Here is a 13,969-nt window from a genome sequence, read left to right as displayed (position 1 = left end):
ACCAACATAGCCTTTGCATGAGAGATATTTTAAGGAGACCTATTTCATGCTAAAGGAGATGCAGAGCTGATTGACTGTTTTCTGTGCCCAAAAGCATACGCACGGCAGTTCCAGATCCACCCTGTTGCCAATGTGCAGCCGCAGCAAAGCTCATGAATGGTCTGCAGAGTTCACTGTGTTCATACTTTTCTTCCTTTCACCATTTGAATCGAATTTTGAAGCAAAGTGGCACTCACTAGCCGCTACTTTTCACTTACTCTGCATTTAAATCTACTTAAGCCACTGAACCTTATCCCCTGTATGTTCATACAGATAATTGATGAGGCTGACCGCATGATTGACAGCATGAGCCAGGACTGGCTGCACCGGGTCACCAAAGCAGTGTACCGACATGAAGAAGGGGATGACCCCAGCTCCCTCTTCACCAGGAAGGAACCAGGGCCCATTACAGCAGCCAGGTACGCTCTTGCTGCCTCCCCTAGGAGGGCTCTTCACGTCTACAAATTGCAGCACAGTAGAGGCTACAGTGTGTTTGGTATAACCTATTTATTTAGGTCTTCAGTAAGGCCCCAGTGTGTCACGTTCAAGCCACCCTGCAGTACATACCTTTTATTTACTCCGGTTTTCCAATGAAAATACTCTATGGCGGTTGATTAATTCCGTGACTAGGATTTTATCAGTGCTTATAGAGAAGGTAAGCCTAAGTCCACCATACTCCTCTTTCCATGTTTTGTATTGTACCTAGACTGTTTAGCACCTGGAAGGTGGTACGTTTTACGACTGTGAAAGGCCTATTTTGCACACATTCTCCTCATCGCCCTCCTGTTTCTCTCTTCCCTATTTCTACTTGGAGGAAGTGACGTTTAGCATGTGGTGTATTCAGAGGATTTTCCTTAGGCACGGATTCCAGGGCCCAGGTACATTTACTGGCTTTACTTGTGAGTACACCAGGATCTCCAAATGGGTTGGGTGGCAAAGCAGCCCCACCCTAACTCTCAGGAGGTGAGCAGGGAGAACAGAGGTACAGAAAACCTTAATAGACAACCAAAAAAGATTGTCCACAACATGTATTCTTAGGAAAATATCTTTGTATGGATTAGGAAAAATTGAACAATCATTGCCACAATGGACAAGTGAAACTTTGTAAGATGAACGTGAATCAAGCAACAATGGTTTCCAGTCTCAAAGGAGTTCTTGGCAGGTATAAAGTCTTTTTTTTCTTTTTCTTTTTAGCGGATTGTGAGAATTTTTAAAAAGTAAGTAGGGCTTTTTCTATCTTTTTAGAAAGGGAGGGAAAAGTTAGTTAACTGGGGAAAGGGGCTTATGGAGAAGTTGTGTTCTTTGTGTAAAACATCTCACCTTTGCGAACATTTCCTTCGGTTGCAGCAAGGTTTCTGTATATGCCAGTCAGAACTGGTTCTGTCTGCTACAGTCCCCAGCTCAAGCAGTCCAGGATCCTGTGGCCCTATATGGCCACTTCTCCAAAAACACGCACACAAAGGGACAGGTTCACTTCATGTGACCCCTCAGGACTTCAAAAAGGACAATGACAACCTCCATTTTTTAGTACCAGGTAGGCGGGGACCCCAGCTACGGATAATTATTCCACCTGGTGAAAGCCATTTTGCACAAATCACAGCTACCACCAACCTAGCCCCATGATTAACAGGGACAATCGATCTTTAATGGGACACCTTTTGGGTACTCTTCTCTTAGGGTATTAAGGCAGAACACCTAAAGTAGAGAGACACTCTCCTGGAGAGGCTTTATGTAAGTCTGACTGGGAGGAAAAAATGATGTCCGAAAGCAGAAAATACAGCAAAGAATATGGTGGGCCACCACATCAACTAAAAAGATGACTTTCCACCTAGCGTGCTGCATTACACATGTTATGTTAAGCTTTTATAATATGCCAAATCACCACAATAGTGACCTCGTAGCACTGAGGTTTGTCCGGACAACAGCCATTGTATATCAGAAAGGTGCATGGCATTCTGGAAGGTAATTCTATGGTGTGCTTGGGCGAACTTTCATAGTACTCAGTAGGTGTAGTACTAATAGTAGCGTTTGGCTGCATGATGGGCTTGTGATGTTCCCAAGTGGACCCTTCAAGTGCGGAAGCATATTTGTCAAGGTTACTTTTTACCATCCCGAAACAAACCGAAGGAGCGGAATTATGGGACTGGTAAGCCCAACTGCCAGATGTGGTCAAGTTGACTTTGTGAAAGCAGAGTGTGGCAAGAAACATTAAGGATGAACAATAAGGGATCAGAGGGGGCCCACCCATCTACACACTATAACCTTAATTGCCCAATATAGAATAGGGTATGCCAAGGATGAACGAATAGTGTTTGGTGCATTGCCTTGTAATTATTCTAGCGTATCAGAGTTCTAACCTAGATTGCATCTGATAGACCAAACTTGAATTACTCAAGTGAAACCCACCATGACTGATAGCGGAGGGTAATCTAAAGAAAATAAAGTACCTTGACGTGGCTCAATTTGCATTGTTGGTCTCACCCACCCCTGGTGTGACACCAATTGACATGGTCTTCTGTCTTTTAGCACATGTTTCCCCCAGATGCCCTTGCAGAAGTTGCTTTTCTCGGCCACACTGACGCAGAACCCAGAAAAACTGCAGCAATTGGGCCTGTACCTTCCACGTCTCTTCTCATCCAGGTACGACAAGAACGCTGACTCTACCGAGACGGGAGACGACTCTGAAATGAACTACACCTTACCAGAGGGACTGTCGGTGAGTCGTTGGCAGCATGGTGTCTAATTATTCTTTTACATTTTATACTGCTTTGTTGTAATTCAAAGCATCCAACTTATCTAAGGGAAATCCTTCTACATTCAGAACCTACATTATCAAATTGTAGGCTCAAATGCACAATAAGAAGTGTCAAACCAGCATGTAGTGTTGGGGTGTATAAGACAACACGTTTGATGGCTTTTCTGTGTACCCCACAGAAGTAATCCTACCCTAAAAGGGATTTGTAATCTGTTCCAAGAGGATGCAGCCACCCCTTCATATTTACTTGCATAAATATACACAGATATTGATGGCATACAAGGCCACCAGGTCAATCTAACCTTCCATTTCCTCACTCTTGTACCATTATTTAAGTCCACAGCTATGCCTTTTACTCTTACTCAAATATTAATTCCTGTGGTTTTTCACTCATGTTTGACTTTTTACCTGATCTTGCCCATGCTTGACTGCAGAAGTTGGTTCCAAGCATGAGCTTGATTATCTGTGAACAATAAGGGCTAATTTTTCTCCTGACCCTCATTCTGTCAAGTCCTGATTAGCTTATGTTCCATGAGCCTATGTTCTTGAGCCGAATGGCTCATCAAGTCGTTACGTCCTGATCCAAGTAACTTCTCTGTAGCCAATCGGCTATACCACCAGGAACAACATTGGATACATCGACTAGATATGCGTAACACAGGTCTAAATGACAACTTGCACTGGGCAATACTACTACCCAGATAAATCAACACCCTGGTCTGGTATTCAGTGAATATACAAACACACGCCTCCTTGTCCATTTCGCACATCAGTTTCAGCATACTGCTACCTTGCTCCACTTTTATACAGTTCATGTTAATATACAGGTAGCCCCCCCACCCTCCTAGACGAGATGTCTCTTTGGGGCAGTCAGGATTTAGAGCCGACAATGGGACTGAATCTGCACTTTCAGATTTGAAAGCTAGCATGTCCCAAATGATGGATAATGGAAAGGTTGCTTTTCTTGTTCTCTTAGACGTTTCTGCTGCATTCGACCTTGTTGATTGTAGCATTTTATATAACCGAGTTCAGACCACTGCTTATTTTTCCCAAAAATGTGTCGATTGTGTTTAATCATTTTAATCGGGTAGATCAGCAAGAGATTTTAATAACTCTTTTATGCACGCCAGCCAGCCCTGCTGAGCTTCTGTATGGTGTACAGCAGGCGTCTTGCTGGTCGCCTACATTGTTTAATATTTTTATGAAGTCCTTGTTTGGTCTCCTAGATGACCAGGATATTGTATATACAAACTATGCTGATGAAACAGATCTTGATTCAGTGTACGGGCAATTACTCCATAGATTCTGTGTGAGTGAAGGGCTTTTTTTATTCGATGTAAGGTTGGATGGCTTATAATTGCCTATCATTAAATGATGCCAAGACTGAGCTCTTGTTGGTGGGCTCCCTGCAAATACTCTCCACGCTGTAAGACTTTAGGTGTTCTTTTTGACTCTAATTAGTCCATGAAGGACCAAGTAAATGCAGTCATCTCGTCCTCCGGTTATTGCTCAAAGCTGCTCTGCTGTATTAGGCCATTTATGACCATGGAGAACTGTGCTACTCTTGCTCGATCCATGTGCTAGTTTTGTTTTGATTGTATTTCATTACTTATTTTATTATGTGTTTTAGAGTTCATGTTGCATGTTTTTGTTCTCGTTTCTTATAAGTGTGCCCGTTTGCCCTTGGGCCTGAGGTGCGTTACAGGTTCTTAAACATAAACATAATAACTAGCACTTTGTAAGTATATAACCATTCAGTTGCATAATTCTTGCCTGTGCTCTATAATTTGGTAACGAGACAGTTTTATAACAATTTACAGTCCGGTTAACTTGACGGGGATTTGCTCCCGCCTTCCTGGTGTGTTTAAATGGAGCATTTGGTGTTTAAATGTGTCTAAGGAATGGATCCCAAGGTCACTTCTACGCTATTTGTTTTAAAAAGCTTTCATAAGCCCTTTGCTGTATGCTGATGGATATATGAAATGTTATACGTACCCATGTGCATCAGACAAATTATTTATTTCAATCCTAGTGTCAAAGACTGGCTGCTTTTAGACCTTCACAAATGTAAGCCTGTTATTTGTAGATGCACTCGTGCCAACGTTCTCCATTTTTCTTGTATTGGTGGAGGGTGCTCACTCACTGCTGGTGCCAATACCTTCTCCCTCAATACCTTTTTTCTTTTGCAGCAATTCTACCTGCCATGCAACCTCAACTTAAAGCCCCTCATATTACTGCACCTCCTGGTCACCATGAAGTTCACGAGGGTGTTGTGCTTCACCAATTCCAGGCAAGCATCACACAGGTGAGTAGTGTTGTAGGGCAGGCCTCTTTCACCACTGTAGCTGGGTGGCTCTTGAAATGTGTTCCTTGTGCCAATGTGTTGTCTCAGGTGGACTCTGTCATCCTTAGAAATCCCTCACCACCTTTGCAAGTGTTGAAAAAGCGGTGGGGGTGACTGAAGGATTAGTTCTGAGAAAAAGGGTAAGAGTACCTGAGTGAAGACTGTAAATTGGAATTTGTGTCTAGGGCAGGTTTATGTGATGTGGTGAAAGACAGAGTAATGCAAAGGGACATGGAGCAGTGCTGGGGGAAAGTGGGAGATGGAGGTTGTTGCTGAGGGGGGAGGTTTGGACTGTGAGATGTTTCGGGCACTGCAGTAGCTGTGATGATATTTTGTGAAGAGTGGTTTAGGGGTCTGTTTGGAGAAACGGATGTCTTCTAGATAGCCATCTCCTAACATTTCTGGCAATCTTGAGCTTATTTATTTAATGTTTTATATCTGTACCATGGGTGCATCCTTTTTTCCTCCCCTATTACTAGTCACCGCTGCAGGTCTGAAAAGGGTATGAGGGTTTATTAATGAAAATGGGAGAATGGGCTTTCCTGAAAGTGCAATCTGACATGTACCATTCACTGCATCCACTTCTGCACCCCTGACCCATTGAAAATATTTAAACACACAATGCGTGCAAATTAAAACGTGTTTCATCTAATAGCATTTAATAACTTGATAATCATTGTAAAAAGTAATGACAAACTTGCTTTTATAAAAAAAAAAGGGATTTCAAATGAAATCTACACCTGTGCAGTAAATCTACCTGTGTGGGTTCATCGGAAGGCCAACAAAAGAGAACATGAATTTCCGTCTATTGACATTTTTATCACGCATCTACATCAAAGGCCAACTTTCTCAATACAAATGGATGGGGTAAAGCTTCTAATCATACTTGCCAATACATAATCTGATTTTCTAGTGCTACAATTTAATCAAAATGTTTTTCCAGACAGCATTCTGACATTTATGCAAAGACCATGGTATTTTATATATCAAAATATATTTCACGATTATGGGCTGGCATTAGTTATATCCTTCCTAGACAGAGATTCATGGTCAAATCAAGGAGAAAGGGTGTGTGCCATGGCCTGCCGCAGCTGCTCTGACTTTCTAGTTATTCAGTCAGTAAAACCTTCTTCACCAAAAGCAATACAAGTAATACATCACAAAAGTAATAATGGATACAATGATCACTTCTTATAAAGTTAGAGAGTCAAATCATAAAAGCTACTAGTAGATAAAAAATGCGATTTAAATAAATGTTAAATGACTTCTTTTTATAATTCCAAAGAATAATACATGTTTAATTTGGTATAGTGCATGCTACACTTTGTTTGGGGACTGCTTTATCAATAATTAATTGCACTATGTGAAGGCAAAAAAAACAGAGTTTTTGTTTGTCTAAATGACTTAAATTGCACGTTCTGACTCTTGGACCGATGGTCAACTTCATATCCTATCCAAGCTCTCTGGGAGCTTGTATATTTGTGATACTGCTTATGTTTTTGAGTTCTTTGGTGTTGCATTCTCAAAGTAAAGGAACAGCAGACTGTTTGCTGTAGTCCCTAAGTGTGCAAGTTATTTTCTAAAAGTATCCTGTAAGTATTTACTACTGTGAAACACTCTCAAGACTGCGTTCCATCTCTCATTGTGCTTAGTTGTGATCTCTTGATCATTTTCAATCATTGTTCGGCAGATGGGTGTCCCACTGTATGGTCCATTGGACTGCCAGAGTTCCCCCACCTTTGTAATTTTGGGGCTGTGTGAGTTTGAGATCTGAGTTTGTTTTGCATACTGTGGAAACGGTTCAGTGGGTCTGCCAGGTGGACTAACTAGATAGTCTAATGTATGGGCTGGTTGCAGTCACGATGGCAGAAGACTGAGTATCGCAGCAGCAAAGTTGCATCTCGTTTGCATTCGGGGATCCATACGATGTTGCAGAACTCCAGTAAGGTTCCGCTGTATGATGAGGCTAAAGTGGATCTCCGATTGAGTTGGCTTTTAGACGGGCAAATATTCCAAAAGTCTCATCAGCTGTTTTGACACTGTAGTGATTTGCATTCTGTTCAATTTATAAAAACTTTCTAGGTATGTTGCCCCACACCCAGGTGCATTCATCCCTTTTTTAAGGTTGGGTGAAGTCAGGAGGCAAAATGCGCTACAGCCAGGCAACCACCTTCACAGGAAATTTCACATGTGTGTAGAATATTTCTGGCCCGACTACCTTTGGATTAGAATAGGTTCCATTGAACAAATGTCTAGCATGAGAAAAATCGCTGAAGTTTAATGAAGAAAACAAAATGACAGGCAGGATAGCCATCACTGGTATCAATGATTGGGCTCACTCTGCATGTTTAAACCCCAGCTCCAAAGCCCTGTCAGATTAGAAAGGCAGGCTATGGGGGCGCTGTTGTGCGCTGGAGAAGATGGCCGCCTGACCCGAGAGCTCTGTAGCTAGAAATATCCTGCACTTATAAATCCTGTGGAATGGTTTAACTGGCACTCAACATACGAACATAGATGTGTGGCTGAACCTCCCAGGAACACATACAGGCGGTCCTCAGGCAAAACCGGATCTCTGCTCCTGTGAATCATCGCCCGGATCACCGAGGCTCCAACAAACTGCTGGCTCCTGCACGCCAAAATCACCCCATAGGTGACGTCCCTGAGCTGGCAGGGGAGCACAGTCGATCCTGCTGCTGACGGGGCCCGAGCGACGTGGCCCATCAAGATTCTGCTCGCCGCCGGTGCTGTTCGTGGCGGGGTGGCTGGGATCGTGGTGGCTGGTCCCCCGCTGCCGGCGTGCACCGGTGGCTGGAGTGCGCCTTCTGACCCAGATTCAGGCTGTCCGGGAGGGACGAGCGGCCCAACACCTCATCTCCTGAAGGGGGCTGTCGCTTGGAGAACGAACGGCGGAGGCCCACTCCGGGTAGAAGCGGGGGCAGGAAGAAGCAGTGCGTGGCGGATGCGCTCGGGCTGCCCCGCTCCCTGGTGGCAGAAAGGAGCACCAACATCGTCTCACCGGGCCTGGCTGCCCGGCCCACCCAACTTCCGAGAGGTACATTGGGGGGAGTGGACATTGGCGGCCCACCAGGGGGTTGCGCCCCCCCCCCCCTCCTTTCTTCTTATCTGCTGCCTCGGCGGTTAAACTAACAGTCTCCAGGCCTTCCATACCCACCCACACATTCTGAAAGAACGCTATAATCATCCGTGGCCACGTCAGTTGGAGTGGCATCTGAGGCATCGGAGGAGCACAATTCAAGACAGTGGGCAGCAGCTTACAGACCATAAACAAGGAATCCCCATGCTAGTGGAATAAAATAACTCCTTCCATGGGGCAATACTCGATACCCCAAAAGATGATTACTGGCAACACTGCCTGCCCACTCCTTGAGTCGTGGGAGGGAGATACTGGGGCCGCCTGGAACACTGCACTAATATTCAGTCCACATTGGGTGCACTTGTTGGGTACTGCGGTTTCAGGGCAGGGCGGACTGAGCCCTCAACAATATCCCCTATTCCTCACCCGATCTGAAGACATATCTCATTGTCAGAGAGACAGATTCTCCTAATACACTCCAAAGCCCTGCGGTAGTACAGCACAGGCGGTTTCCAGTACACGGCCATGGCGGGAGGTGCAAAATACAAGGCCAACAAAAAGGGGCCCATGGACGCATGTGCTAATGCCGCTACTTTAGACCACAGCGCTGATCCAGCATTGCCCTCCAGGGCCCCTGCACCGGAGCCCTCCGAACAGTGTATGGCCCCCTACATGGCGGCCATGGAGAGGGGGTTTGTGGCAATCAACACGAAGCTAGATGATATTGGTGACAATATAACTTCCATTTGAGCTGATATTAGGATGGTCAACACCAGAGTCTCTGAGGCTGAGAATAGAGTGTCCACCCTGGAAGACACATCTGCTACACAGAGCACAGCCATAGAAAAGATCCAGAAGGATGTAAAATCACTCCAGAATAAATGCGAGGACCTGGAATCCCATTCGAGACGTAACAAAAGTGTGGTTGGGGTGGCGGAACGCAAAACTGATACTTCCATGGAACACTTCCTTGAAGACCTACTCCGATCCTTCTTCCCGGATGCGCAGTTCTCGAAGCAATTTCTGGTCGAGAGAGATCACAGGGCACTAGCCCTCCCGCCTAAACCTGGGGCCCACCTCGAACAATCATTGCAAGGCTGCTCAACTATCGAAATCGCGTCCATATCCTACGACTGGCGCGTGTGCAGTGCCCTCTGTCCTATGATTCTAACCGTATTCATATATACCCTGATTTCTCAACGGGGGTCCAGGCTGCGCGCCGATCCTTTGACCACATGAAGGAGAAACTGCGGGAAAAGAAGATAATCCATGCAATGTTCCTCCCCTCCAGACTGCGCATCCAGCATGCCGGTAGAACGCAATTCTTCGAAACTCCTGAGGACGCTTTGACTTACATTGAACAACATATCCTGGCCACACCTAACGAAACCTGAGCTCTGGAGCCCATACTATTAATCCCGATGAAAGAACAAGTACTCACGCACTAAGTGAAATGTAATAATAGTACACCATTCTCAATCGTCTATTGAAGCTACTACTCCGGAGAGGGCGCCGGGTCGCCCCGCCCCACTTTGCAAAGTTGCAGCTGGTTCATTGGGATACGCCACCCGATTGGGAGGATGGTGAGGGTGGAGAGTGGGAAGGGATGCAGATGATCTGCCTACATGAAACTGGGTCCACCTGGATCCATATGTTTGTACTCATATCTGTTAGCAATGAGACAAGTTGGTGGGGTGGGCGGGCTTTTTTGAAGTTAACTGTTTTTGTTATACTGAGAAAAACCTGGCATTACTGCATTGGGAAGAAGAACATTACATCATCAAAGGCACAGTTCTCCTGCGAGTGATTACACTTTATGGCATCACAAAAAGTAACTAAAAGCACCGACTTCTCTCTTGTAATGTCAGGGGTTTGGTCAATCCAATCAAAGCCAGAAAAGTGTTGGCCTACACTAATAGACATAGAATCGATATCCCACTGATACAGGAGACTCGTGCCACAGAGCGAATAACTGGCTCGTTTGGCCGCTTCTGTTGCCTGCAAATATATGCCACTGATTACTCATCGCAGTCAAGGGGGATGTTGACAATGCTCTACCACAGACTCGGATTCCTGGTCTGTAGGTCCAAAATGGACCCTGAGGGTCGCTACATAATAATATGGGGATCGTTGCAAGGGCAAGATGTAATTATCATCTATACTTATGGTCCCAACATGGACTCTCCGGAATTCTACCAGCAAATATTTACATTAATAATGCCAACAGATGAAGCAAGGGTGATATGGGGAGGCAATCTCAACACTATTCTCGACCCTGCACAAGACAGGACGTCCACAGCCCAACGGGCGGACTCCAAGGCTGCATTAACCATCAAACAAGCCATGACCATGCTGCCACTCTCAGATGTATGGAGGGAATTGCCCCCCCTCACCAGGGACTACACATTTCATTCACATGTACACAGGTCGAGCTCCCGTATTGATTACTGGCTCTGCTCCACTGACTGCATCCCAGTCACGAGAGAATGCACAATTCTTCCCTGAACATTGTCAGACCACTCCCCGATCGTCCTGGAGATCCAGATGGAAACGCCCATGCAGGCCCACTGCACTTGGAGAATGCCCCCAAATCTCATACGAGATGACTCGTTACTAGAACAACTATGGATCGACGTGACAGACTACTTTGACCGGAATCAGTCAGTTCACGCTCCACGGTCTGGGAGGCATTCAAAGTGTGGCTGAGGGGACACGTGATCTCCAAAGTCCATGGCACACTGAAAGAAATACGAATCCAACTGCCCGAACCCGAGGAATACATCAAGGAAACAGAGAAGGTATACACAGAATCACCAGGCCCAAGAACCCTAGCTCCATTACACGATGCCCTGGCTGAATTTGCAACCCTGGCAGAACGAAAGGTCTAGTATATGACACAACCTTCCAAAGCCAGAAGATATGGGGAAGGAAATAAGGCTGGTAGGATGCTAGCCAACCAAATTGAATACGGACACCCACAGATCACCAGCATAACGAACAAAGTGGGTGTGACACACGTGGACAATTGAGGGTGAACGAGGAATTCCAGAGGTTCTACATGGAGCTATACACAAATTCAGATCAAGTTTCAACGGAAGAGTTGCAACAATACCTCAACTCCTTCCCTCTTCCCACACTAGCCCCAGACGAAAGAGCCAACATTGACCTCCCCCTGAGCCTGGAAGAAGTAAAACCAACAATCAAGGACCTCAGGGCGGGTAAAGCACCCGGGTCGGATGGCATACCTGTAGATCTCTACAAGACCCTCACAGAGGAACTCGCTCCAAGACTGCTGGAGGTGTGGGAGGAGTCCATGGAGAGGGGAACCCTGCCGGCATCAATGAGAGAAGCCATTATCATGGTCCTATTTAAACCTCTTAAATCTCCTCAAGATCCCTCCTCATATAGACCATTATCCCTAATCAAAGTGGACACCAAAATCTATGCCAAAGCCATAGCTAATAAACTGAACCCATAAGTGTCCACATTATTACACCCAGACCAATCCAGTTTCATACCTGGCCGAGTTTGCGGCATCTACCCTGAATCTGCAGAGTGATATTCGCTAGGGTCGCAGAGGAGAAAGTACTGGCAGATCTGCTATCTTCAACAGTGCGAGCATGGTCATGGATACTCAAGAGAGTGATACTCCGTACTGGCCGCACCTACCGCTGTGGCATTACCCTGCACTTGAACCCACTATGGACTGTACCATACAAAGAAGATGGGACCCGAGAAACGAGGCCAAAATCGGAGATCTCTTTCCTGAGGGACGATTTCTTACTGCTGCAGAAATCCAAAATATAACGGGCCTTGGCCTATTCACAATCCTACAATATCAACGCATGAAAGCAGCCTGCATGAAAAAATGGCCATCCTTCCCGAATGCACCCCCTGTGCATAAATTCCTATCTGACATCCTGAAACAAGGATTCACCAGCAACGTCTCCACTCTGTACAAAGTAATACAACACAACACTCCATCCAAAAATGAGATGAAAAGCAAATGGGAGAGAGATCTGAACATGACGATCAACGAACTGCAGTGGGTAAACTGCTGTAGATACACCAAATCCATCTCACTCTGCGTTAAATTTAGGCTTATACAGCTAAAAATTCCTAAACCACCTAAACATTACTCCAAGCAAGCTCTCCAAATGTGACCCCGCTAAACAAGCCGTATGCCCCAAATGCAGCGCAGTTGCTGCAAATGCGATCCACATGTATTGGGAGTGCCTGCCAATCAGACGCTTCTGGGATGAGATGGCAGAAACCATGAGCGAAATACTGAACATGCACATCCCGGCCACGCCACTGAAATACTTACTGGGAGACATTGGGAAGGCCTCCACAAAGACCCGCAGACTATTCGCAGTAGGAGGAGCAGTGGCCAAACGACACATCCTCAGGAAATGGAAATCCAAAACCCCTCCCACACATGGAAACTGGCTGAGATCTCATAAACATTCAAGACAGCGAAGAATCCTATATCCGAGGTATTCAAACCACGTCCAGAACGAAAGACATTTGGGGCCCCCTCAGGGAGAACCTGCGAAGCACAGAAGACTCAGCTGATGAATGAACTGCCTAGAAACAAATCCGAAATGTTATGTAAAGCCTATCCCTTTTACCCTCCCTCCTCTCCTTTAATACTTCAGTAATGCAATGTAGATTATGCAAGTCCGATTGAATTATCCATGTTGTGAATACCCAATGCTAATTGTGATACTCTTTTTATTGTAAGATGCCGGTATAAAATAAAGTTTAAAAAAAAAAGAAAAGAGAGGCAGGCTATTTCCCCTGTACCAATTTCAAACCGGAATATGCACTGAAGACATTTTGTTTACATGGAAAACACAAAAACATTTAGCTGATAAGGGAATCGAAGCAAAGACAGAGCAACACATGTCTTTTTTTTTATAAACCATTTTATTGTATTGTATTCTTTATTTATAGAGCGCACCGGGCCCACAGGCATCAGTGCGCTTAAAAGTTTCAGGGTAACAGGTGATGGGGACAACAAAAAATATTTACAAAGGCATTTACATACTTATATAACTTGTTACAGAATATATACAGTATTATACATACACAGTGTACACTATACAGAGTCATGTGATAGTGTTCTAGATCATCTTGGGTTCGTAAGTCAGATACAATACCCGGTGGCGGGAGTGCAGCCATCTCTTAACATTAATCTTAAAGGAGTGGAAAGAGGGTAAGGCTCTTAAGGTGTCAGGAGTTCCATCCAGAGTTGAGCCGCCATGACTGGAAAGCTAGAGACTCCTGTTTTTTTTTAGTTTGAAGTTGGGTATTCTAAGGCTATTAGATTGCGCCTTTCTGATGCGTCGTTCTGACGTGTGTTTGGTGAATCTATCCGTCTGGTATATGGGTGCCTTGTTGGTAAGACATTTGTGGGTAATGTTAAGTGATTTGAACTTAATTCTGTCATTTATGGCGAGCCAGTTGATGGAGCGTCACACGTGGGAGATATGCTGCGATGCCTTGTTGGGGTTATGTTTGCTGGTAAGTTTTGCATTATAAGATGCATCCTAACATTGCTCCAATACACAATTAAGGTTAACATTACACTGCCCATCAATTTCAGATCTTGTACTCTTCTTCCTAAGCTCTCCTCTCCCCTCACATTCCGATAACCTACCCCTTTTGAATGGTGTTTCAATCACAGTCCTATCCCTCAGAGCCTCACCCCATTTACCCCCATATCTTCTGGTAT

The 13,969-nt window shown here is 45.1% G+C and overlaps 1 protein-coding gene across 1 annotated transcript in view; it reads left to right on the top strand.

The window, feature by feature from the left end:
- Positions 1 to 13,969, top strand: part of DDX51 (DEAD-box helicase 51) — a 208,591-nt gene that overhangs the window by 112,671 nt on the left and 81,951 nt on the right. The window contains exons 8-10 of the mRNA XM_069619898.1: positions 313 to 458; positions 2,566 to 2,755; positions 4,984 to 5,099. Coding sequence (XP_069475999.1) covers positions 313 to 458; positions 2,566 to 2,755; positions 4,984 to 5,099 — 452 coding nt within the window. The remainder of the gene's footprint in view (positions 1 to 312; positions 459 to 2,565; positions 2,756 to 4,983; positions 5,100 to 13,969) is intronic.

The sequence above is a fragment of the Ambystoma mexicanum genome, chromosome 10 (genome assembly GCF_040938575.1).
Source record: "Ambystoma mexicanum isolate Mex_15411 chromosome 10, UKY_AmexF1_1, whole genome shotgun sequence".
In the NCBI taxonomy this organism is placed as follows: domain Eukaryota; kingdom Metazoa; phylum Chordata; class Amphibia; order Caudata; family Ambystomatidae; genus Ambystoma; species Ambystoma mexicanum.
This window is presented reverse-complemented; position numbering and strand designations above follow the sequence as displayed.